Source organism: Sparus aurata, chromosome 6 (genome assembly GCF_900880675.1).
Source record: "Sparus aurata chromosome 6, fSpaAur1.1, whole genome shotgun sequence".
Classification (NCBI taxonomy): Eukaryota; Metazoa; Chordata; class Actinopteri; order Spariformes; family Sparidae; genus Sparus; species Sparus aurata.
The window spans coordinates 12,751,778-12,779,690 of NC_044192.1; the positions used below are offsets into that span (position 1 = coordinate 12,751,778).

The 27,913-nt window shown below is 43.2% G+C and overlaps 1 protein-coding gene and 1 long non-coding RNA gene across 4 annotated transcripts in view; one reads left to right on the top strand and one right to left on the bottom strand.

Annotated features, from left to right (window-relative positions):
• The window catches only part of asic1b (acid-sensing (proton-gated) ion channel 1b), a 169,832-nt gene that overhangs the window by 25,172 nt on the left and 116,747 nt on the right, over window positions 1–27,913 (bottom strand). Inside the window, exon 1 of one of the 3 annotated variants that reach the window (XM_030420228.1) lies at window positions 5,962–6,849. The exons of the other annotated variants lie outside the window; for them this stretch is intronic. Coding sequence (XP_030276088.1) covers window positions 5,962–6,576 — 615 coding nt within the window. The 5' untranslated portion in view covers window positions 6,577–6,849. Of the gene's footprint in view, window positions 1–5,961; window positions 6,850–27,913 lie in introns of those variants that run through there. 3 annotated transcript variants of the gene reach the window in all.
• On the top strand, window positions 10,104–12,328 carry LOC115583419 (uncharacterized). Its single transcript, XR_003984361.1, has 3 exons — window positions 10,104–10,173; window positions 10,493–10,529; window positions 12,004–12,328. It is a non-coding gene; the product is annotated as an uncharacterized LOC115583419 (long non-coding RNA).

Consider the following 27,913-nt stretch of genomic DNA (forward strand, 5'->3'; position numbering starts at 1 on the left):
TCCCCATAATCAGATCACTGTTTACCATTACTCTTTGGAACATAAGGCAAGGAAATTGAATGATATAATGGCGCCACCCGCGTCAGCAGCACAAAATATTTGAGGGTAAGAGAGGCTTAAACCTTCAGTAAAAAAAGGTTGTTGCTCTCAGTCTAAGACAGATTTTCCCTGTGTGACCCTGCAGCAGCCACACAAGCCACACTTCACAAAAAAATCTAAAATCAACTATTTCTTTAGGGACAATTTTCTTTTCAAGGTTTTGCCTTTTTACAGCTTACCCAGACTGATTCTTTAGGAGACAAGTTTCAACATGCAGAGAAAGAGGCAATGCTGCTCACAATGAAAAGAGAAAAACCATTTGGCAGATACACATCATGAAAACAGCGATAAGATTGTTCGCGATTGTGTGGAGAGCGTGCGTGAGGGTTTTTCAGCACAAACGCACCCAAGCATGCACGCACGCACTCGTACGACAGTATGAATGGGCAGGCTCATATGGGAGAGTGCGTGCGCAGACAGTACTTGTGTACATGTGTGCAGGCGCCCCTGCTTGCCATCTGTGTGTATGTGTTGATAATGTGGTGATTGACTGCAGGAGGCCTGTAGTCAGAGTTGCTGTGGTAACCAGGAGATTGTTCTGGCTGCATTGAGTGAAGAGCAGCAGCAGTGGGTGCCTCTGTGGTGACCTTGGGGAGTCAGGATCTTCATCGTGTTCTGTGCCTTTGAGGTTTGCTCTCAGTCTCAACATGTTTCTTCGTGACTCTCTATCGAACAGCCTGTCTGTTTTGTTCAGTGTTGTTTTGCATTTGTGAAGCGTAAAATTTCCGAAAGCCTCTTAAGAATTCAGCAAGAGAACTGTTTTATTTTCGAAAAGCGCAAACTTTTACTGGAGGCAGCAACCCCCCCCCCCTCAAAAAAAAAGCCTTAAGACAAAACCTTGAAGTCAAATATTAAAATAATTACTTCTAAATTATGTAGCGCAATCAAGGCGGCATGAAATGGCTCTAAAACTTGCTGTTGACCTTGTTGCTCAAATATGTATATTTGTAACAACTAAGCAGCTTTTTCCTAAATCTGGTCTTACATTTGGCTTACCATTGAGCCCTATACATTTAAAATGAGAACAACTGTTTCCTCCAAACTTGTAAACACAAAAATTAAACATTTAAATCGATGCCACCTATGAGGAAAAGCACTGAGAGAGACATCACCCTCTCCCGCTCTCGCAGGTTGTGGAAATGTCACCATATCTCTTCTTCGATAAATAATTCACGGACATACAGCCCGAGACTGTTGAGATGGCCCTCGGCTATCCTTCACATGACAATGTGACAAGGATGCACAAGCTGTTCCCTAAAGTTGCCAGGGAACCACTTTCCCCCCCTCCGCTCCATCAAAGCTGAGCACAGAGGTGCAATGTGTTGTTGACAGTGACAAAAACACGCACCTATTAAAGATTGTCTGGGTTTGACTTGGCGCCGAATCAACTCAGCTGAAAAAACGGTTTGTTGATGTACTCAGAGTGTTTAATGTAATTGGTTTATGGTCAGCAAATACATTAACTGATGAGTCTACGATGAAGTGTGGAGGTTTACTCATCTGGTGTATCTACTCAGTCATTGGACTTCACCTGTATGGAGGGTGTAACAAAATGCAAGAAACATTTTATGCTAGAAAAAAACACCCAAAGCAAAAACTTTCCACACATATCAACAAGAACATCTCTAAACAAGATTCAACACCAACCGAACACGACGGCAATCTTCTCAAATCCCTCACAGAAGCAATCTTGTCTCGAGGTACATTTAGCAGTCGTTTTGTAGCCTTCATGCACGCCTCACGCTCCTCATCAGCAGATGGTTGGATTGCTTTTGTCAACAGCAGTTTCCAAGGTCAAGAATTAACGTTAATCTTCAACTTTTTACGGCAATATGGGTGGGAAGCCGCTCAGAGTCATGGAATCAAGATCAAATTGGCGGGTGAGCAAACTCAACCCAGCAGATGAGGAATGGCGTGAAAAGATCCAGAAAAGCTACTATATTAACCATGAAGTGAGACTGTTTATCCACCATTACATATGTGATATTTATCATAGGAAATTATGTTGTAGGGGATTATTCTGTCCAACTGTTGCACTACACAGGACGCCTCCGACTAGTTTTCATTCAGCAGATGTGAGCAGAAAGCGTAGCGGCAGAGGAGAGAGAGTTTTTTTTTTTCCAGCCAGAAAGAGTCGAAGTATCCTCAGCTGTTACATAAATGCGAATGGTTGCACTACTTTATGGTCAAATGGTGCTCCTGCTGGTAGATGAAACAGTGTTTTTCTGCCGTTAAGTCAGTGAAATCAATACATGTGAAAGCAGTCATCTGAAGCGATTATCACTCCGGTCCCTCTCTATCCGGTCTGCAACCGTTCTGGTTTAACTCACTCTCTCCGACTCTCATCAGCAGTTTTCAGAGCAGAACAGAGCAGGTGGCTGTTTAAAATATAAAAGCTCTGATTAAGTTACTGTAAACTACCTAAAGGGCCATATTTTTCCCGAAGGATGTGGTGGAGAACAAAACCAGGCTCCAAGATGAGTGGATATTGGATTCATTGGCTGGCCAGAAAAGTGATTCCAAATGAACACTGATGTTGCTCCATGTCTCTGCCAACAAGTTTGCAATGGCATAGATGTCGAGAGCAGCCATGCTCGTAATTATTTTTTAATGCCCTTATCGCAACACAAGTTCATTACTACCTTATCTCAAGATAACAAGGCTTGTGTTCTCATGATAACGGGGGGGGGGGGGGTGTTACTTTATCTCATTATCTCCAGAAAACAAGAGGCAGAATTCTAAAGATAATGGGATAATTTGTCACGAGAACATGACTTGTTTTCTCGAGCTCTTGGGATAATTATGGAGGACTCAAGAAATTTGTATCATTACGTGATTCCAGCCTTCATCATCGCTGTCATGACTGTCGGGAGGGATTCATAATTGAGCAGCGCAGTTACACGTACTTCACTGATCAGCAAGATCACTGAAGTGCACTCGCCTGTGAAGCTGCAGCCGAGACGGTCGTCATCTTACACGACGAGGACTGAGCTGATGTTATCTCGAAGAGAAAGCCACGACGCAAAAGCCACGACGCAATTTCTGCCAGTGTTAGATCTTGATTGAAGTAGAACTTGATCGATAATGGGCACCTCTTGTTCTGACATTCTCAGATTAAATCAGTTGCTGCAGTTGTCAAGACGACATCTATGCACAATGGCGTGTCACTCCTGATCTCTGATTAACGTTACACATAATATGGAAATCGAGGAAACAACATTCGTGTGATGCCACGTTTATTATCTTGTAAAGATTATTTTCTCAAGTTAAATCAAATACATATCGATTTCATAAATCCACAGTTGTTGCTATAAGCTGTGTTTTTTGTTGTTGTTGTTTTAAGCAAAGTTTAAGAGTTTAAGTGCAGGATTTTTTGTACCTCTTTGGTACACCAAAGATCTCAGATACACCAAACGTATGTCAAAGAACTGGTGGCGAGAAAGGTTGACTGTTGCGTCGCCTGACGCCTGTGTCTTGGCCAAAAAGCGGCACTTGAGCACAAAACAAAGATTATAGTTGACAGCCAACTGTGTGGAAGGAAATACCTCACCATGCCATTAGGTGGCAGTAGTCTGTACTTACTTGTCAATCAGAAATGGAAGCTGTTACAATAACTCAACTTTTTGGACACCACTCACGCTTAGGCAGACACTTTTAATTGAGAAAATGTTTAATTAAAAGGGAACAAACAGCACTGGAGGGTGAAGTGAAAATAAGTGAAGTGAAAAAAGGAGAAATAAGGGTGAAATTATGGATCTCTTCCTACATCCTACACTGATTTGCTTAATTGAAGAGCCAATCGAAAGTATTCTCATCTCTCATGAGCTGATTCTCATCTCCCATGAGCTCCATCGGCGATTGTACATGCTCAATTGGTCCACATATCCTCCTACAAGTGCTAGCTGGTGCCAATGGTGCCGGACACACCACAACAGCTAGGGCAACACATGCTTATTGATGGCCAACAGCCGACTTTCGGCCTGGTTTGTCAGGGCGCTTGCATTTAATCCACGAAATCGACAAGAAAAGAAGAAGCCATGATTATCCAGACAGCACATGCAGAGAGTAAATACACCTTCAGCTAGACTTCACAGTAAGATTTAAGCAAATTGGGCTGAGGGCTGTCAATCAATAGGGTGCACAGGAGGGACAGAAGCTGACTGGATGTTCTCGAATGGATTTTGTCGCCAAAATCGATGTCTAGGACCCGCAAGTGAGGAGAGGCCTGCCGGATGACAATTAAGCATGTGTGTTGTTGAGGCACGGATAAAGAAGGATGTAGCAGCTGCATGGAGGGAAGGATGGATTGATGAGGCCAGTGTACCAAATTCATAGAGTTTCCGGAGAGTCCCAGTAACATGGGGGAGCAGGGGTGGGGGTTAAGCGGGGCTGCACAGAAGTCAATAAGTCCTGAAACCTATTGTATGTAGACAGGCTTTCCTTCCTCCTCCACACCTCACCTCTCAAGTGTGACTGATTCTATTGGTCTGACTGATGCCGGCGGCTCTTCTTGCCTGCCCCAAGGCCAAGCAGGACATCATCGATTATCAATGCACCAGCACATATCCCCAAAACTCAGGCATCGGCATTATGTTTATCTCTGGAATAGCTTGCTGTTGCTTGGTCACCCTTAAGAAGACATGAAGCTTTCCTAAAGATGGTGGTAGGAGAAAATGTGTTTGACTGTGATAACTTGTTCTGTGGTTCCAGATTGAAATTGGTGAAGAAATAAAAGCATCTCTTTGATGCATTATTTGTGGATACGGTTTGATGACACAGAGACCGGGGGCTGCCACTGAGGCAAGCAGTTTCAAATTATAAAAATTCCCTCAAAACATAAAATAACCCTCGGTCTTGCTGACTGCAAGCGGCATAAAAAAAAAAAAAACCTGACTCCCCAAACATCAAACTGTGTTTTCAAACAGCAGAAGAAAATCTACTTAACTGAAAACAAATTTGGGTAATGAGGTGGGAGAGAGAGGCGTTCGGCGTTCACATTGTTCTCCAGGCGATGATGGAGTGCGATCAATGGGGCTGCCGTTTACCAACGAGGCCAGCACTAACTGCGTTCCATCACCGTGTGTCGGTGAGCTTTGTAAAGCGTTGCTAAATGAATCAAAAGTCTTCATTAGGGGCAGATTGGCCCCTCGTGAGCACAGGATTGTACACACATCGATACCAGCAGTGTTGGACGACACAGGAGGGACCCCTTCAGACCATATGGTGAATGCAGAAGACTGATGTTTTTTTTTTTTTTTTTACAATCACCTCTGATGAAATTATACAACTTCTGATATTATTCTTGTGAGGAACTCACAGCTGCAGTTCCCAACAGTGACACAGAGAGAAGACACAGATGCTTTTCTGTAATACATCTCAAAGGGCACACATCGCACCAACTCCTCTGTTGTCCAGTCAGCCAAATTAGGAAAGCTACAGGAATATGGAGATAGATTATGAGCTGAAATCCAATTATGCAAGATAAATCTCTGCTAAGGAGTGCAAGGCAGCACAAGTCCATATAGAAATATTATGGTGGCATTTATATGGGGAGAGCTTGAGGGGTGCAGGGAGCGAGAGAGGGAGAGAGAGTTAATTGAACTACTGAGGCGCATTACCCAGCAACGGTGCAGAGGAATGCGCCTGTGTCCAGTCTGGTGATTGCATGTGTTCAAAGCACATTAATTACAGAGACAACACGTGAACGATGCTTACGGTAAATTGCGAACACAGAGTTCAACCCCCTGGGCTCTGGCTGATAATTGAAAGTGCTACATCCATCTTTAAAAGCTGCATCAACCTGTTGGGAGGGGGGTGTGGGGGAGTGAAACACAAAGAGCTGAACTTTGGCGACACACTCACGGTGCTGAAATTGCGCGGCCCGCACAGCTCTCCCTGGTAGCGGCAGTACAGCAGCATCTCCTCCAGCTGGTGTCCCAGCCGGTCCAGGAGCTGCCTCATGGACGGCTGGGACTCCCGCGGAGGAGGCAGAAAGTGGTTGAAGTCCAGGATCCGAGACAGCGGGGACCAGGGCGGCTCTCCCCCCGCGCTCCCTCCGCCGTCGCCGCGCAAAGGTGTGAGCGCGTCCCTCGCAGCGGGCGACACCTGCCAGTTCCTCCCGAAAAGTCCCAGCCACCTCCCCGCGCTGAATATGTCCGTCTTCTTCATGCGCCGCGGGAGCAGCAGGTTCTGGTTGCAGATGGTGACGGCGGGGAAAACGAGCCGCTTGGCGTACACCATGTGCGCCTTGGTGTACACGGGCGAGGAGAGCAGGTACCGCACTCTGTTGGAGGACCAGGTGAAGAGCAGCGCCAGAGCCGCCAGGAAAGCCAGCAGCCACGCAACTCTCCGCGGGTAGGAGCCGCTGATGAAGATGTGCCTCAAGCCATGCAGCGTGGTGTGCTTCAGGAACAGCTTCCCGGCTTCGGCGAGGGAGCCCGGTCTCGCTTTTGATCCGGATGAGTCGCACTGGCACATTTTGGAGGGAGGCTGATGCGCGCTCTGAACATCGGTGCCCGCTGTGGTCACAGTGAATGAGCCTAAACGCGCCTCTGCGCTCTCAGAAGGCTGCTGTTTGTCAGAGACTTTGGAGGGAGAGAGAAAGAGAGAAAGAGAGAAATGAGAGGGCGAAAGAGGGAAAGAGAAAGAGAGAAGGAGAGAGAGAGAGAGAGAGAGGGAGGGAGAAGCGCACGCAGCCCTGCTCGCTCCTCCACTGAGCAGCAGCTTGTGGTGGTGATGGGGGAGTATTCTGTCAGACGCACAGCTCTCTCTGGGCTTGTCCGGGGGGGTTGGTGGAGGGGGGGAAGAGAGAGAGCATGATTTAATGCGCTACTGTGCAGCAACAGGAGTCCAGGGGATTATTTCATCAAAATTACAACAGTTAAAGTCTCAGAAAATCAGAAGAAAATGCTCCAGAGACAATGGATTTAGTTACAGTCACAGACATATCGTAATTACACGTTTCTTCTGTTTGCACTCCCAATCTGGATTCTTACTTTTCCATCCCCCCCCCCCCAACACACACACACACACACACACACACACACACAGGCCCCCAGAATATCCCTCAGTGCTGTTTCCTGAATGAAATCATTGGCCTCAAAAAGCTGCTGAACATTTGTCTTCCTTTTCAAGCCTGTCACACACACTCACACACACACACACACACACACACACACACACACACACACACACACACACACACACACACACACACACACACACACCTACAGGCACGCATACACAACACCACACGCATGCACAGTAATCCCTCCCGGCTCACAATTTGTATTCTTCCTCAAAATTGAACGCTGCTCTGTAGACGGTGGCTGTAGTCTCTTTCATTACTGTTCCACCAGTTGAAGTTTAAATATTGGTGGAGATCCAACGCTGCCGGAGAGAGAAAAACGTTCGTCGGGTGCTTAACATTTTGGTGACACTCAAGTGTAAGCAAAACTAGTTGACATTCCCCGACTGTCAATCCTCTGATGTGTTTCCGTGGAAGATGTGAAATGTTAGGGGGAAAACAAAAAGGTCAAGATGCTGCTCGTTTACTGATGCAAATCATGTTGAACGTCTTTAAAGCGTTTCCAAAAGTCCTGAAAAGCCAAACTCAGATGTAATGTTTTTGAGGTTTTTTTTCACTGACCCTGCGGTGCCCCAGTGTTGCTGTGATGAGGGAAACCTGTTTCAGGCAGGCGACGGAAGCTTGAATGCTTCATTGACGAAGCTTTTCACGAACACCATCTCTCTCTGACTCTGGAGGGGGGGGGGGGGAGCTGGTTAAGTGGTGGTTCATGCTTGGTTGGTCATCATCACTCAGTGTTCCAATCCAGAGCGAAATGCTGGACCCCGTGCGGGCCTGATTCTCACTCTCATCTCCTACTTTTGGGCACAGTGCGTATGCGTGAGTGTGTGTCTCTGTAGTTTATTGCGCGACTGAGGTCAAAGGAAATGGCGTGAATGAGATGAGAAAGAGAGCATGAATGAGGTGCACTTAGTGAATCAATTTTTCTTGTCTCATATCTCTCTCTCTCTGTCTCTCTCTCAAAGGATAAAACTGGCTTTGCTCTCTTGTGGGCTTTTTCTTGCTACTTGGGTAATGGCTGACTTCTGGGAACAAGGTGACATCACTGCAGAGAAGCCAGACAGGTTGTAAAATGGCCAAAAGTTTAGCCGGGTTATTTACTGAAAATCACTTTTAGTCACTAACACAGACTCCCTCACGCAAAAAAAATTAGGAGCACATGGACGTATGGCAAATATGGTGCGTCGTAAGTGAACAAGAAAGTCTGTTACGTGCTAAGATGGTAAATTGCAAACTTTTAAATACATCTAGCTCACGTGGGGGGCAAGGCTGGACCAACCAGCTAAAGGGCATCTGAAAATAAATCTGCAGAGATTTTCAAAGTTGACCACCAGCAAGCCAGTTTGAGAGTGCACACCTTTTCTTTAACCTCCTTCCTCCTAAAATGGTGTTGAATAGACTCGACTGTACAAATAGGTCTTCAGAATGAAGTATTTGTATTTATTGTCTCATTCCAAGCCGAGCTAACGAGTTTGCAGACAGCCAGGAGAGCTTTTATTTCCCTCTTCAATAACTTTTAATTGAACTGAACGGAAAAATATGGTGGTGAACAGAATACTAGGTGGGAGTAGACAGCTACAGCAGTTCAACCAACTAGCCCTTCGAGCGTGGTCACAACATCACCAGCCTGCTAGAACCAAATGTTTTGCGAAGACAATCAGTTCAATGCTGCTATATTATTCTTTTAAGTCGGCTTCCGAATTTAAGGTAAAAAGCGGCACAAAACACAATAAGAACCGACAGGATGAAGGACTTGCTGGTTCTGCTGGATTCCCTGTTCTTGCAAAGAGTTCTTTTGTGCCTTAACTGTCGGCAGTATGCATATCGCTCAAGTAATTTGTGTTCAATCGAATACCCCGCAGCATACCTGGGACCAGCTATTATTCCAGCATAGGAAAAGTGCATGCATTGCACAGAGAGAGAAGTCATTAGTTCAGTTATGTACTGGGCTTTATAAGTAGGTTGCTCAATTAAATGGAAGGCTGTAACCAATGGATCAAAGATGTGATGCGGAACATTACAGTGAAAAATAATGAAAATAAGATGCACACTCAAGTAACCACTAATAAACTGTGAACAGATTATTTGGCTTGGAACTATGAACTCATACCTCTACAGCATTAGAGGACTGTCCACTATTTATCCCTAAATCCACTAGAGGTGGGTGCAATTCATCGATGTGGCGATGCATCGCGTGACTTTTTGGCATCGATTAATTAGCGTTGATGCTTTGCCGCAAGACCGAGCAGTAACGTTAGTTTCTTTGCAAAATGGCAACAGCAGTCCCCAAAGAGCAGCCGATTCTCTCGCCACCGGGGTTCACTGCAACCATGTGGAAGCACTTTGGATTTTATGAGAGAGCAAACAAGACGGCTGACAAGACCTACACGATTTGCTGTTTTCAGTGTTTTCTGCCAATAGAGGGGGCTCTCGTGCAAGTGAAGCTTTCCCTGGTCAAAGTTAAGTAGGTCAAAGTGCAAATGTTTACATAGTCATAAAATAAAATATTTTGTGTCTTTGAAAATTACAAGTCAAATGTTCAAAAAACCTTGTAATTTACTTAATGAGTGCAGTTTTAGAGGAACTGAGTTAATTGATAGGCTATTTATTTACAAATGTAGCCACAGATGAAGACAAAATCAATCTTGTATGGAAAAAAGCATTAAAAATCGCAATAATCGAAGAATCGTGGCACCAATAATCGAATCTAATCGACAATCATTATTAAGAAAAATCGAAGAATCGAAGCTCCCATGATCGAAATCGAATCGAATCGTGAGCTACCCTTGTTGGAACACCCCTAAAATCCACTATGATGGACATGTTTTGGGTAAAAAATGAAACTATGTTTACATTTGTTGTTAGGTGGTGGCCTCTGGTGGCTGGAGTAAACATTATAGCTGCAAAAGAGGAAGTGAGGGATGGAAGGTCGGGTTATGCCTTCAGGAGACAGTTGTTCGCGTCCAGTGTGCAACGAGAAGTCAACGGTAAGTTTTTGTAAATTACTGATTTAGTGAAGTAACGTCCCATACATAATATAACGTAGGGTATGTCTGTGAGGGGAGTTACAGAAGTAACGTAGTGATTTTAACCCAAACAACAATGTTAGCCTCGACCTAACCAAACTGTGAGTGTGTGACGAAGCAGCAACGTTAATGTTGTTTTAGGAACGTTGACAATCTACCTGTTCAGTCGTTTAGGTATAAGGATTTGATGAGTTTTTTTTTATTTAGATTTTTTTCTTTAGACGAGTTCCGTCTGTTTTGGGCATTGTGTTGTTTTTTTTACTTTTTGTTTTCTTTCCAGTGCCTTGAGATGATAGCTTGAGTCAGTGTCTTGCCTGGTAAGTGGAAAAATCTCGATGCAGTGAGGGTCCACTGGTAGGTTCATTCAGCTGTGTCTGGAGGTTTATTTATAACCTGCCTGAACGTCACCACTTGTGTTTTTGCCCTGTCGGGCTTCTTTTAGTCATGTTGCAAATACAACAAAAAACAGAAACAAACAATGAAGGGCACAAAACACAAAAAAATAATAAGATCATGCAACTTAACTTCTTGGTTACAGTTACAGAAAGATAGTGGTGAGTGTGCTTATACTAATTGCCAGGATGCTCATCCACCATCCTGATCTCCACACTCCCAGTTCTCCGCCTCGCTACATAAGGGTCACATTGCTTCCTAGATTGGTGCATTTCTGAGGGATACTAGGCTGCTTTTTTTTTCTCCAGTCGATACCTCATCCACCCGCAGGCTACATGATAGTACACACATAGAGTACATGACAGGAGAGTCAAGCACTACTAGGAATAGATGAGATCAGACAACCAGCAGCAGTTTAATCTCTCTCTCCATGTTTATGGGCTCATAGAGGATGCAACCTCCACAATCACGCTTCTCACTGTAGTCATCTGGCTGGCAAGAACTGTAACGCACGTCATAATGTCACTTCTAAGGGCAATCAGGTCTCGTTCTAGGGTGATTACTCACATTCTAACGAGGGAAGGTGTCACAGGAAATGGGGACTCACAATGAGAATCACACGTCGCTGCACCATGGAAATGAAGGTGTGCCTGATTTAATACAATCGTGTGTCATGCACAGAACACTGAACACCTGTGTATAGGAAAGTAAGAAAGTGAGAGAACATGATGCAGAAAGAAAGAGGAAACTTTTTTCTAATCCAACTAAATGATGTCAAAGCATGTCTAGACAGGTTGTTGTTGGTCAGCCCAGCGCTTCAAAGTTTAATAGTAAAGGTTCGCCTCTAGCATCACTACTTGAAGCGTTGCTCTAGTGCAATATAAAGGGCAGGGAAGTTCAAGCCAAGGGGTCATTGAGGTGGGTCATTCAACGGATTTTACCTCCACAGCCTGGAGTTTGAGTTTCCGTTTGTGATCAAGTAGTTTATTTTGCCTAAACCTAACACCAACTACAACCATTTGACAAACTTAACAACAGCCTAAAATTCTCTTATATGTCATACAGTGTGAACCTTTTGTTAGCATACCGTATTATATAAGTCGAGGCGCATGTCGCATATTACTTATTGTTGCAAGCCTTTAATTTGAAAATGTCACCAGGCGTTGCAAATGATGTATTAGATCAAAACTGACGCTAGAGGGGTAGGTAAAATGTCATACTTGATGAATACTGACGAATCTGCCTAAATAGTTGAGCTGAGAGTGAGAACGTGTTGTTATAGATTATTGTTAATTCACATTTAAAAACTTGGTTGGTGGTGCATAAGAATTCAGTGGAGATAGATCCTGACACTTTTGGCATTTAACAGCATTTGTTCTGCCCTGTTTCCCCACTCAGCTCATCAAGAGAGAGACATATCGGAGGAGAGGCTCTGCGCAACAAGCTAATCCGTCTGGGTGAAGGGATAATGATATACTGGCTTGACAGAGAAACACAATCCCACAGCAAGTGTAACAACAACAGAATAACAAATGCATGCTGCTCCTGAACTGTGGCTGAAGAGCTTCACTAATGAACCCCTTATGAAAGCAAAAAGAGATGTTTGTCAGGGGACCTTGTGCACACGTCTTACATCTGCTAATACCTAAAACATAAACAAATGTTGTGTTTGAGTGATTGGCTCCTACAATAAACCATGAATCTATTAATAGATGAAAGGGAGACACTGTTTCAAACACACCTTTCACTGCCTCTGTAAAGAGTGAATAAAAGGAAATAAAAAATAAATGCCATAAAAAGAATTGTTTCCTTGATGAGTACTGCGCACAAAAATGCAGACTTTAGCGAAAAGACGATTGATTTTTCTATGTTGTGCGTACTCCCGTGGCAGAACTTTTCAGTCTATAAAATGCTGCTTACTTATCTGTTCAAAGACAAAAGAGTTCAGACATCCAAAGGCTGTAGACTTGAAGGGAAACACACATATAGCATTACTATAATCATATAATCACAGCCCAGTCTTCATTTTAGAGCGTGAATCTGTCTCTCGCAGAGTCACTTCAGTGCTGTTATTGAGACAAATCCTAGAGCTGCTGAACATAAAGCTGATGGGGTCTTTCATTTACACACTAACAGTATTCAGGGTGAATTTATGGACATGTTTGGGCATTCAGATCTGTCAGAGGCACCGCAATGAAACAAAAAGGGATGCAATTACAGAAACATTCTCAGTCCACCAATGTCAGTATCCATCACAAACTGATGCCATGAATTTCCATCGCAGGCTATTAAACACCACATTTTAGAGTATTAGTTGCTTGATCGCTGTGAACTCATGTGAATAAGAGTAATCAGTAGATGGCTGTTTTTTGGGTGGATTTTGGCTTTGACAGTTCCTCCAAATGAGAAAAAAGACTTCAATTTCAATCAGGGAAGCCAGTGAAGCAGTGAACTCTTAAAAGCCAAGTGAGGATGGATAAAAAAAGCAAAGACAAGCACAGAAATTTAATAGCTGCCACTTGACGTCATATCTTATCAGTCATTTTAGAGAGCAGTCATTTTAGGATTACACCTTTTGGCATGCGGTGTCTGCCATGCTCACGGCAGAATTACATGCTGTATCTCAATGTTTTTAACCTCCACCCTTAGTATTCAAACCTGTGGTGTTAATTTGTAGTTGGCACACATCGCAGAAGTACCTTCAGGATAGAAGTGTGTTTATACATACACAGAAATGCAAGACTGTTCAATCTACTTTAATGCCACCTTTTTTTCTTTCTTCAGGTGTACATGCACACACAAGTTGATGTGATGGGAATAATTTGCAATGTATTGTCACGTCTTCTATATGCAGGCACCGTTGACTTTGTATAAGGGGCTTTCTGCTGTGCATTTGGAAGTACACCAACATATACCATAGGTTTGCATTGGGAAATAATTTTTTTTTCTTCAGACACTGTAAATACTATAGATGTAGTTCATTGGTATATGTGTGCCAGTCTAAATGTAGATTGCTATGCGTGCCTTGTTTCGTGCACGACGAAACATGAAGATGCAGTGGCCAGTAGCTCCTCTAAATCATGCTAATTTTTGGGGTTTTTTAAACTGTAATTTTATTTCAAACAATTACTGCCCTTTGCAGATATACTGCCCAAAGCACTGGAGAAGAAAGCAGGTGCTTTGGAATAAGAGCAGCAGACTAAAACCACCGCGGCCCATGGCGCCTTTTGACCATCCAACCTGACCGGCTGGACCGTTCCCGAGAGGAGGAGAGTCGGGATAAGAGCCATGCTAATCCAGCTTGGTTTTAGGCTGCTGCTGGCTAATGTCTGGTCACACGAAAAGGGAAATGGACAAATTAGCCTCAGGCTGGCCCAACCACATGAAATCAGAGACTGTTGTGCCCGCATTTTTGTCAGACCTGCATCCACAACAACAACACGGATCAAGCTGTTGCACTCAACGAGCGGACCGTGTTCCGGGCTGACAGAGCGCTGAGCTACAACACGAAGAGAGGTGGACTCTGTGTTTATAACATTGATGCTTGGTATTCAAACTCAGCAAAGGTGGATGGAACTGTGGATAACTGTATATATGTTCTCCGTTCCGTTCCGTTTTCTTTTCCGCTTTTTCCCCCCTGAGGGGTTGCGGGGCTTACTGGGGCCAAATCCAGTTTCACTCTATGGGCGTAGGCCAGGGTTCACCCTGGATGAGTCTCCAGTTCATCGCAGGACCCTTACTGATGGCAGTGGCTGCCTTCACACAAGGTGCCAACTGCACATCAGGAGCAACTTTGGGGTTCAGTATCTTGCTCAAGGATACTTCGACATGTAGCTCAGTCCCGCCCTGGGGAGCCAGGATTCGAACCAGTGATCTTCTGATCACCAGTCAACCAGCTCTACCCACTGAGCTACAGCCGCCCCGTATATATGTTCTGTTATGTAGATATTGGGATGCTATCTACTGTATATTTTATTTGTATTTTCATCAATCTTTGGAACAGTGTAGGAGGGTTCTGGAGAATGGGTTGGGGAGTGAGACAGTTTGGAAGATGGACAAGAGAAACAATTTGCAGTTGACATCATAGCGTGATGTAATACAGTTCTTTCATTTGCTCATATACTATATTCAAGCCAACCGTTGTGCACCTACCTCTGGATATATGCTAAAGCTCAATGAAGAAAAAAATCATATAAAAGAGCTACTACCTGCCGGAGGAGTCTGTAGACATTACAGCTCTTTTTCATTAATAATGCACCTGAAAGAGAGTGACAGTATTATCACATGAGTATCCTTTCTGGCGTATGTCGAACCCGAGGGGTAAATAACACTGTGGGGTCCTCATTGCCCTGTGTCTGGCTGCATGCACTGATGGCAGAGGTTTGTTTGTGAGAGCTCTGGGATGTCGAGGCACTCGGCAGTTAATCAAACTGTCATTCCGGCTCCGGAACGGGGTGGGGCTGGTCAGCCTTGGACCTCGACATGTGTAGAGCCAAACCACTACATGACACTAGGCGAGCGCTCAACACTCTCTACTCTCTTCTTATCACTATCTCTTAAATCTACTCGGCTGTACAAACTCTACCTCTATCATTACCTTCCGTCTCGCTGTTTGCCCTCAATACTTACAGTACAACGCCCCTGTCTGTTTGCCAGGGCACAAACACCACACACTTCCCCCCGTCCTGCCAATTCTCATTTGTTTGTGTGTTTTTTTAAGTCAACCATCCTCACACACACATACACACACACACACACACACCTCTGTTCTCCTCCTTTGCCTCTCTCTGTGATCTTCTTATATTCCCTGCTTCTCTTGGTTGCTGCTGTCTCTTCTCTGTCTCCTGCTGCGAATGTTTGGCGCCAAACCCTCCACAAGGGAGCAGGCATAGAGAGATGGAGGGAAAGAAGTGGCGAAGTACAGAGCAAAGAAAGAAAAAAACACAGGAGCAGAAACAGTCAGGGTCCTGTAGCTGCGGGGGCTGACAGAGGAGCAGGTGGTGATTTACCCAGACAATTTTAAGGATAATTGTGTACATCTGCTGCAAGGGACAAGCGTCACAATGGCCACTTTTACAACAGCTTCTTAATCTCCTGGGTTATAAGGTTGAATTAAACACTGCGTCAAGTAAGTGCTGCTGTACTCTGTTAAACCAACGTGAGTGAGGCGAGTCAGTGGAAATAGCTCTGGAGTTCACTGTACGCTTGTAAGCAGAGCTTCAGGTAGTGACCTTAAAAAAAAAGATGAATATTGTGTGACATTGTCAACAGCACTCTGAAAAAAGCATCAATAGCCATATTGTGTAAGTGCTGTGAATACAAGTCCTTGGGTTTTAAACTATAATAATTCACTCTGACTGCTCTGAACACAGAGTAGTCTGAGTGTTTGAATAGGAAGAACATGCCGAACTGCTATAATAAACATTATACAGCCTCACGATAATTGAAATAATCCGGTACAGCTCAGATGTTGTTTAAGGATAATGTCTATTGGCAATGTGGTGCCTCTGTTTTCAGCTCTGATTGCAGGGGCAATCCTCGCAAGGAGTACTACACAACCACTGGAGATAGTTGTGTAGATGCTTCTGTGGAAAAACTATGAAAGACACAACTGTGTTGCAATATGGAAAAGGGAGTGACTAGAATTTTTGGAGTATGACCGATACTCCAAACGAGAAGTCAGGGTATCTCGGCTTCTGCTGCTTTGATTTTGACCATTCTTTTTTTCTTATCTTTCTCTTCTGGGTCTCCCAAGTTGATGGAATGGAAGCATTTCTGCAGAGCACTTCAAACATATTTCTACAAACAGTCCAGACATCAGGATAAAATGTTGGCAGTTTCTGCAAACCACATACACACCATATTGACATTTCAACAAAATGTGTTTTATCACATTCACATTACAGGTTTATGACCTGAACTGAGGTAGAGGGGATTGTGGTAAAGTTACAGGCGACAAGGCTGGCAGACCATTGACCGCAAGATGTTTCAACATTTATAAGTCTGAAACCACTGGATATTTTTAATGTGACCTTGGGATAATTTTTTGCCATATTTTTAGTGACCAAAATAGGTATTTTAACCCAAAACATAATCTTTTCCTAACCCTAACCAATTGGTTTTTGCGCTTAAACCTGACCAGATGATATGCACAGCATTGTCACGAAATGTAATTGAAAATAGAACCTGAAGAAACATAAAGTTGCAACATAAAGAAATGTAAGGTTTCAAAAATATTGGTGATTTTGCAAGATTTTGAAAGGTTTTATTTATTCTGGTGATTGGGTTGCTCCACAATGAGCGAGGATCTAAGCTCTAGAGCTTGAAGGAAAAATAAGTTTTGGTTTATTGCTACTATTTCTATAGTTGTAGTGGTATTAGTACATTTTTATGAATTTTTATCAAGACATATTATTCATGATTTTGGTGTTTCATCACTACAGTGTGGCTACTAACAATTGGTAACATAAAGTAGTTTTAGTGCATGGTTTAAGCTGCAGTAAAAGAGACTACTGTACTAGCATGGTTTTGGCACAAAAAAATTGTCAGATTGGACAATGCATACATATTGAACATGGGTGAGCTCAGTTTAAAAAATACCAAATTTAGTGTGAGTCTTTAAAAGCCAATGTTGACCCATTTTTCAGTGGCAGTACATGAGAGAGACTATAGGGCTGTTTTGGGCACAGTGTGAAGCCTCTGAAATGTTTTAAAACTAGCGTGTAAAGCACTGCCTTGGGAAACATACTGCTGCATAGAAAACCCCTCAAAAAATAAACTAAAGTTATTTTACTGTCATTCTCACAAGCCAGCTTCAGAGCGGATCTTTAAATACTGTGGATAGTTGGCATTCACAGCATCACTGTGCTATGACAGGATGGTCTCCAAAGCCTCTTTTGTAATGTTATGAAGGGACTGAGTGTAGCAGCCCCACCATGCATGACACATCAATGCATTAATCTGAAAATGGATTCAGGAGTCTTACTGTATAAGTACTGTGGCTGGGTGGAGCAGATTTATACTTACAGCCTGAGGGGCAGTAAGAGTATCCCTGCCTGCACAGGGAAACACAGGATGACACAGCTAATTCATCTTGGCAGCATCATGACAGCTGGGCTGGGGAGAATTTGGGAAGGGGGAAATGCCTCTGATGAATGACTTTCAGAGTGCGGCCGCTAGCTATAGCAAACACTCTCCAAGTCCCCACAGGCCTGATGCCTCCTATTTGTCGCTTGGGGAGAAATGAATGAATGGCCCTTTGTGAAATAAATGGTCCCTTTCTGTTTGACATTTACAAATGAATCTTTCTTGTAAAACTAAATCCATCCATTTGTTTTATGAGCAGTGGAGGTGAGTCTCATGTGTCGGCGCTCAAGATTGTGTGGTTGTCATAATGGCACAGAGCAGCGGTGATTTAAGAAATGCCAAAATGTGCTGCGCGCAATTACACATTCAGGGTGTTATCACTCAAATAAACACATAAAAAAAAAAAAACGATTGAAGGGATGGTTCAACTTTTTTTCTTTCATTGCCGGTACAGTAATAATGATGTGTAGCGGGAGTCAAAATGCTATATCCAGGGAGATACTTACTGGAGAAATTTCTTGGTGAACAACCGAAGACACAGTGAATCTGTTGCAGCTTCCTGTGGTCTTGTTGCCACAGTGAGGTTGCCATGCAGGCTTGACACGCACACCTGAGCCTTTGCAGCACTGCACGGATCAGCTGTCAACCATTCAATAAAATACCAACCATTTTGACTACTCATTAAACTGAATGAGTTTTTTTTTAGTTTTTTTTTTAAAGAAAAACATTCTTTGATTCCAGCTTCTTAAACGTGAAAACTACCTGTTTTCTTTCCTCCTCTAGGACAGTAAACCGATTGTGGACGAAACAAGACATTTGAGGACGTCATCTACGGCCATTTTCTGCCATTTTCTGCCATTCTATAGACAAAAACATGAATTAATCAATGGGGAAAATAATTGACAGTAATCTGCAATGAAAATAATCGCTAGCTGATGCTCTCAATTGGTGTATCTTCTAAAACATTAAACTATTCCAATAATAACTTTACAGACGGTGATGAAATGAAGTTGAAATCCATAGCATACTGAAAGTTCAAATCCACCAGAGCTACCTCAAATGAAGAATTTCTGTGTGGCCTAAAGACATCAGCTTTTGCTTTTTTTTTTACAGTGAGATGCATGCTCTTCCAACCTTTGCACACGCTCTATGCAAGTATGGAAGGGCAAATGATAAAACACACAAACTGTACTTCAGCAAGTCTACTGGACTTCAAAACAACATCAAACTCAAACAACAGCAATACGAACAGAGTCTCCCTCTCCGTCTGCAAACACATATCCTTTAAAAAGCGCCTCGAGCACCACCTCTCCCCTCCCTGAGAGACACGATGCATCTTAAAAATCTTACCCTTTCAAAATATTATATCAAGTTTGCTTTTGATTTCTTATTCAGCATACGAATGATCAAGAACATCTCAACCAGTGAGATCCTCGGGAGCTATCCTGTCATGTCCTATTAATTTCAGTCTCAACCTGGCTGAAGGATAGTTTACACAATCACAGCCGTATGCACTAATCTTAACCAGCATGTTCTCGGATGTGGAAAACACCAAAACAAAAACACATCTTTTAAAATTTTCATGCATTGACGTAAAGGTTTTATGCAAGCTACTTCACCAAAATGTATATGCGGGCAGATTCTGTGTTTGTTTACTCCGTCCAGAAAGCTCTTTTGCAGCAAGATAAACTGGCAGCTTGTTAAACTGCTGGTGGCAAGAAGTGAGTGTATGCAAGAGAGTGTGCATGTGTGTGTGTGTGTGCGCGCACTACACCTTATGTCAGGGGGATGTCAGAAATGCAGTGAAAGCAGTACTAACGAAGGAGGGGTCGATGGTAGTCTGACTGGCTGACAATCCCCCTCGGAAAACGGACACACACATACAAACACACACAGACGGCAGAAGGAATATAAGTCCACAGAAAAAGGATGAAACGGACCGAAGCCAACTGCACGGTGGGTTGCACCTAAATGGATCTTTCACTTTGATTTCATTTTTGGTCTCTAGTATAATAGTCCCTCTGGAGATACATTTACTGAAAGCAATGGGATGGCTGATGCCTTCCATGACTGTGTACTGTCCGTGTGAGCTTGTGTAGCAGACACGGTTGCTAATTGCTGGCCTGATTTATTTGGTTTCTTTTCCCACCTAATAACTCCTGGCTTGAAGCAGTCCAAATGACGATGTCCTGATATAAACTGCGAGGAGAGAGGTGGGGGGTTGAATTGAGAGGGCACACCTCCCCGCTGATGTCTGTAATTCTTTCACCGTATGCCACTTAGGCACACGTTATTGGTGTTAAGATTTGCATCAGCTGCGCTTATTAGGTTGTGGAGCTGCATAATATAATCAGCCCCTCCCGTAGTTCCGCCCAAAGGCAACAGCAGTAGAGTCGCAGAGATTGACTCTGAGATTCTGGGATGAAACAACAAACGCTCAATCAATAGACCTTCAACTAACATTAGCTCAGGGCACCCCTGTTTACAGTTTTTAGCTCATTCACATTTAAGGCAGTTTGCCGTTGCTCTTATCCAGACTGTCTCACAGTGACTGAGCAGATACCTTGTCAGAGGCTCGAATAACAGTAACAAAATGTTTACACTATTCTTAGAAGTGAGGTTTTCAATCCGACTTCTTGTACTCTGAACCACCTCAACTTTAGAGCAGCTTGAGGGTATAGGTTCAGTTCAGGTTCAGTTTGTTTCCATGTTTTGTAAAGTAAAGTCTTCCTTCCGTAGCAAATGTGCATTCTTGAGTTCAGCCAAAGCCAATCTGAGGCTTCATTTGTCGTTCAAGATACTCTCTTTTATAAAATGTGTGGGTCCCAGGACAGTGTATCACAGCTCTGGTGACAAACCACATGCAACTGCCAGAGTGATGATACTACTTAGCAGTGTCAGACTATTAATACAAAATATAAATCAAACAGCTACAGATTGCTTTATCTCCCTCCATTTTGTCAATTACAGTATCTTTACCATCACAACTCGATCACCTGTAGCCGAGCACATTCCAGCAAAACTCCAGACATTTCTCCATGCCGCCTTTCCTTTTCGTTCAGGCTGACATTTCTTTATCTCTCTTGTGCGCAATGCTGTGCTTATGCTCTGCTTAGGCTCAAGCACAAAACCAATTGGTTAGGGTTCGGAAAACATCGCGGTTTGGCTTTAAGTGCCTGTATTGGTCGACACGCTCGGGATGGAGATGGTCCAGATTCCTGTAAAAAACATCTGGTTGCGACGCCACAAAAATAGATAGGTGGGGCGAGATGCCTCCAGGCTTCCTTAAAAATATCCAGCGGTGTGACTTGAATTGTGGTTGCTCATTTTGGCAGCTTTGTTGGCTCGTAACAAATAATACACGTCTAATGTGAATGTGAGCTGCCATGTTTGGTAGAAATGTCAAACTTGGACCCCACTGTATAACTGCTAACATAAAATCCTGGTGACTGGGCTGACTACCATCAATTTTGTAATTATTACACTGGAAATGACTGCAAACCTCAATTACAGCTCGGTTTGATTTACAGAGGTTCAGTGACACTGAATTATTCGCCATCAATTTCTTTTATTCTAATTTTGTGCCTGCACAATTTAAGTAAGCTGTTAAAGGTATGTACTAACCTATTTCTACACTATGATATTTCTACTTTTAGTTAGGGCTGCAAATACTCCGCCGCTGCATGAAAAAACATAATATCCAGCTTTTCGCACAGCATGGCTTCTGATCCATGTAATTACTAATCAACACAAGATTTATTTTTATGAAAGGAGAGCAGGAGCCAACTACCCAAAGGCATGCCAGAATTGATATTCAAGTTATGTGAAGTAGAAATGAAAAAAAATTGTCTGTTTTTCACTTGAATTTACGGACATTGTTGCCTGGAAATGATGTCAAGGCTTTGCGTTACGTCAGCGTTTCAGAAGCAGAGTGATCACAGAGATTTTGTTTCGCACAGGACTGATATTACCTCGAGGCAATGCAGGTATTTTGTGTCGGACAACCCCGTGTCATACTAGTCCCATTCAAAGAGGGCAGCAGAGTGTTATACAAAAGAAATGATACCTCTTGTCTCTGTCTTTCTGCTATCTTTCGTCTCTTTTCTAACGCGTGTTTAGGTTGAGATGAGGTGTCCTGCTGATTCTACTCTCAGCCGCAATGAACCACTGAGTTCCTTATGGAGTCCTGCTGACCACCACAGATGCAGTCATCTACGAAGGCAGCAAACACGAGATCGCCCACAAACACACACTAGCCTTTAGGCATCCACCACCACACACACCACACACACACAAACCTCACACAGACACCTCTTAAACAGCTATTTTCAGTATGATTCCACGTACTTGAATTACAATTAGAAGATATTTTATATTCCCTGCACAGACAGTCAGCGCCGTATAATTATTCTAATAAAGGGATTGGTGAGGCTTTAAAGGTCTGTACACTTCCATGCATGCCGACAGACACTCACGCAAAAAGTTTGGGAGAAAGAGCCCCACACACAGAGCCACAAAGGGGGACATAAAAAGAAGGAGAGAGTAGAGTCCGGCGCTTTTAAAAGGACGCCACCTTTCTCCTTACAGCACCTCTGACACCTATTCTGTCATTTGGAGCCAAACGTTTTATCTCAGCTCTGATAGAAAGTACAAGGGGGACAATCCTGTAGGAAGCCATTAAAGCCCTCTCATCAGCCTAATTAGCTACTAGTAAGTGGCTATTGGCCCGGTATAGGACACTTGTCATATGTCTTATTCATATATAATTGCTCAAATAAGACAGCAGTATCTCTCATTTTCAGATCATTAGGCGTCATTTATCTTAGTCGGAAAGTGTAATGAAAGTTCCATCCTTTCATTTAGACCACTTTAATGATTAATTAGCATTTGTGTTATGAAGTGTTATGTAGAGGTGGCGACGCCTCTGTCCAATTTAAACGATCCCAGGCTTTGTTTCCCAACGGACACCTCTCGTCACCTGCCTCCAAAGAAGACCGATGAGAGGTTTAATTAAAATGGCTGCATTCGAGAAAAAAAAAAAAAAGAGGAGACACTGATCCATCACTTAGACCGAGGGACAGGGAGAGAGAGGACACAGTGTCAGAGTGCCACAGTGTATTTTCTGCTGGACTGGAGTCCTGCGTGTACAGAAGCCGAAGAGAGCGAAAGAGAGAGAATGAGTGAGGAATGCCAAGGCCGTCCAACCTGAACAAACCTTGGCCCATGTTTGATTTCTAATATTTATTTCTTTAATCCGCACGACACACAAATAGAGTTTAATCCCTCAGGAAAACAGTTCTCCTTTAAAAAAAACCCCAAAAAACATAAAACATGCGACCACTGTGTTCCCACTGGCAGCAGCTCTCTGCCTCTCCATGAAGCTTTAACTGGATAACGGTCTGTGCGGCTCTGATGTTGTACAGTACTGTTGCGGGAATAAACAAGGTTCTTAAGAGATGGGATTAAATATATTTCTGACTGATTTCATGTAAACAAAAAAAAAGGGGGCCGGGGGGGAGAAGCAGCATGCGGAATCTCAGCACCAGGAGCTCCATCAAAGCCAGTTTAGGCTCTGATATAATGTAAAACACTGCCCCCTTGTGATCACTGTTTGATATGAGTGCATGCCAGATAAAAAAAAAGTTGAATTATACATGCTGGCAGGCGGAATGAATCACTGGAAAGCCTTGAAAACAAAGCAGATGAGTATCATAGGTAGACAATTTCGCTCTTCAGATCATCACACTGTTTCATATGGAAATCGAGAGCAGATGCACTAGATACTGTATAATGATATTTATTGTAAGTAAATACGTTTTCTCAAGTTCCGCACTCAGAATTATGCCGAAATGTTATTGTTATGAGCTAAAGCAACGCATAAAAGAGGCCGCCCCTGAACTCCTGATCCCAAAACAGCTAATAAGGGACGAGAAGTGGAGAGAAAGTCACAGACAGCGATCTGAATTTCAGTGTTACCATAAATATTTAATGGCCCTGGAGCTGTCGCCTCTCAGAGGGGAGGAGGCATTTCAGCAGTGCAAGCTTTTTTCCAACTCAGACACTGTAATGGCCACTTTTCTGACCGAGCCTTGAGCTTAATCTAACTCATTTCCATAACCTGAAATTTGAAGTCCATTATTTCAGTTCAGTTTGCACACAAAGGGTCAGGCTAAGCAGTGGAAAGAGAAGCGACTATAAAGCAACACATTAAGGCAGAGTTGTCGTTTCAGTGTTGTTATGCCGCTGCCAGACGGATCTCAACTTCAAATCAACTAATGAAACTGCGAGAGTCCAGCATACATCAGCCCGCGAGGGAAGCATTTGGCTCACACAATGGAAAATAAAATACATCACGAAATGACTACGTATTACAAACAGAGGCACACAAAATCAATTTCCATTCGTGGAAGTGACAGTTTAATTAGCTTAATTGCGGAAGGTGTGGAATAACTGTTGCTCCGCAAGCGACATGAACAAATGGAGTTCGGCACACACTCGATGCTGGCGGGGCTATATTCAGTTCGTCCTTGTTCTTTGTTGGCGGAACACACATTATGATCTACTGCGCTCTCCCTCTCTTTTAAAGATAATTTACTAACATCTAATTCATCATGGCATATGCTTAAAGATAATTACATTACACTCTCCCTGATACAGTCTCTTCCCGCTGGCTGCTTAAAAGAAGTGCTGAACCATAACAAGTATTTACAGCTCAGAGCCAGATGGCAAGGCCAGCTCTGGCATTTAATTTCTTTCTTTTTTCTCTTTCTCTCAAGACATCCCCTCTCTGTCTGTCCGTCTGTCTGAGTGTCCATCTGAGCCTGAGGTAAACAGGCGGATGCTCTTGAGGAGAGAGGAGAAGGGCGTAACCAGAGCCACCGGCTGATTCTGTTGACAATGCTGAGCTTGGGAGAAAGGCAAGCTGTAGCTAATGGGCTGAGGATGGAGCAGGATGCAGAGATTTGGATCACTGCTCTGAGGGGGGCTCACATTCTGCTCTGGGACAGAACTGCTGCAACCTGAACTGTCTATCCGCAGGGCGCTAGCAGAGCTCCACTATTGACCCGGCCGTAAGCCAGAGCTTCATCTCAGCTTGGAACACATACACAGACAGACATACTTTCACATGCACAAACACCAGACAGAGAGGGTGCGACAGCGAGAGGAGGGATGGATGGAAAGCCCTGCGGGGATTGAGGGAGACAGAAAGCAATCAATCAGCTCAACTCCTTTTCCCGCCACTTCTCAACACACCAACAATAGAGTCTGTGGGCCATTAGTGGCTCTTTAGCTGATATAATAAACAGCCACTAGCAGGAATTCAGTGTTCTCCGCATTGGGACCAGTGGCGCTTCCAATTACCACATTAGGCCAAATAAATACACTCTATTGATTTGCTGCTCAGAAGAAAAGAGTAATAGAAATACATAATGTATGCTGCCCTGCTCTGTAGATATAACCAAGCCTGTACTACACGCCACAAGGGAAAGGCTAACCTGTTCATGCTCGTCTCTCTCTCTCTCTTTTTTTTTCTCATTTGTTTTCTCTTTCACTGTCAATTTCATTTCCCACCTCATCTGCATCTTCTTCAATTTGTGATTTCCCAGAATGCTGTTTGACAACTCCCAGGGATTGGGTTAACGCTGATTGCTTTTAATCAATAATGGGCATATTGGGAGCATAAGTGCTAAGTGATTTAACGGTCTCCTGAACACGGGGAGGTATAGGCACAGAATAAAACACACTGTGTGGCTGCGCTGCATCAGTCAGCCACTGGTAGAAAAGAAACACTCCAGATTCCGCGGATGGCATTTAGAGATCATCTTCGATTTAAAAAAAACGTAACACCTCACATGAAATAATCCACGGTGACATCATATCAAACATCTCAGCATGACACCACATAATCAGCGTCGACCCAGTTAGCCGCACAAATAAAAACGGAAGAAATAATACAGTTTATGTCATCATGCAAACACATGCCAAGTAGCCGTTACTCAGCAGTGGTTCAGTGTAGAGACTGTTTTTTTTGTTTTTAAAATCTGGTGGTCAAATCTGTTCTCCAACATCGTTTGGTAACACAGGTAACACAGAACACGTTTCTCCTTTGGAAACACAGAAACAAAACAGCGAGAAAGCATCGGTGTGCTGCATGAGCTGAAGGAACAATCAATGATTATATCAGTGGGAGGTTGTTATGCAGTAGAGTTCAAGCTAAATTGACGGCAGCTAATTAATCCTGACAGACAAATGATTACTTGTCAGTCGTGTTAGTCAGGTCCTCAGTGACAACTGCATATGAAACCTGTGGGCTTGCACACGCTAATTCTTTCACAGTGTGTAACTCCTTTTCTAACTGTATATTTTGACAGAGACACTGTCAGGTACTAGCAGATATTGCAATACAGCTTAAAGTTTATATAAAAAAAACAATATGTCATGAGCTAAGGAACAAAGGAGAACAACGTTTCACAACATATTCTCACACCTATTCCGTGATTCTCTGTGATGAACTTGGCCTTACTTGAAGAAAATTGGGTTCATAAGAGCACAGTTAGCAATGATTTAAAACAGGAATGTCACAGCTTCACTAAGGTATGCAATCTGATCTATGGAGCACCCAGACTAATTCAGAAGTAAGACATTTTGAATGCAAGAATGAGTTTTGAACTGCTCCACGGCAGTAATGTCTGTCATTGAATAAAGCCTGGTCACTGCCATGCTAATAATATGGTCGACTGCTCCGCTGTCGTGGTGCTTTGTCTTTTAAAACGCACATCAACAGAGGATGACAGCCGGCCCTATTTCACCTCAAGGACAATGGCCACATACTCCATACTTTTTTCAGTTGTGACTGTCGGACCTGCTGATTTTGGGAGATTTTTGCCTGAGTAAGACACTGACTAAAAAATATGAGAGAAGGATCTATAGTCTGCTGTCAAAGTAACATTTTGCTCTTATCTCTGTGGAAACATTAAGTCATGCTGCCTTCCTACACCAAGTGTCAATATGTGCAGTGTCTGACCATGAAGGCTTTTGTATTGCTGTAGACACTATTTCTAAGCTTTAAAATATTATTTCATATATACGTTACTGCGGCAATGGCGATGAATTTCAGAGCAGGATAATTAATTTCATCCAGCGTGTGCACACACTGTACTTATCAAATAAAGAGCCTCCCACAGTTCACAGTTCTTCTTTCCATTTACCCACTCTCACCTCCACATTTTCCTTTATCCAGACATTTGAGTTTTGGTTGACAGAAAGCAGCTGTCTACTTCAGAGGGACGAAACCCCGTAATGTTGAAGCTTCTTTCAGAGTTGAGGCTGTGAAGTCACTGATGAAAATCACCTGTTAAGACAGGCCTTTAATGTTTAATGTCATGTCACGCTGTTCCTCTTCTGCCTTTTTAACCTTCCTTGTGACATCTAAGAAACTTTATGACAACCTTTTACAAGAGTACATTTATATTTGGGATACAGACTTATGACAGTGAATTCAATTATTAATTCCAGAGCCAAAGTGGAAAAATTCAGTTTCCTTCAACCAAAACTCTAAAATATTAAATTGCCTGTTAAGAAAACCAGCAAATATTAACATTTAAAGACACAACCATCAGACTTGATATTATAAGGCAAATTATTTACTGATATCCAAGTTACATGACTTTTAGTTCCATCACTGTGACTCATCATGATTCATTTAGGCACTCAAAACATCAAAGCTTCCACTACTGCTAATCTAATTCTGCTCCTAACATTGTAATAACTGATGATAAAATATACTGTAATTTATCAAAGGCGTCATGTTATCTGGTTGGTCTAAAGTGGAATAGTGTCTCATGTACAGGCATTTACACACTGATGTAATTGCCACTCATGAAACCGTAGCACATCCATTAGCAGTCCCCACATTAAGTATCCATAACTGTGCAAAGGTCAGGCAAATCAATACCCCAATAGCTGGATATTCCTAACACCTTCTTGGTAATTCAGTATTCTCACTTGTGTGCCGTCTGACGCGCACACTCGAGGGAACACTGGTCAGCAGACACAAAAGCGAATGAGAACGAGTGTCTACTCTAACAAGAGGCTGCCCTTACGTTCCCCTCCGGGCAACACAAAGAATCCTCCAGTGTTTGCTTGATTCAATAACAACAGCTGGGTGCCAAGTGTGCCACTTTAAGTAATGGAGCTTGCTTTTATTATGTCTGCTCTTTTG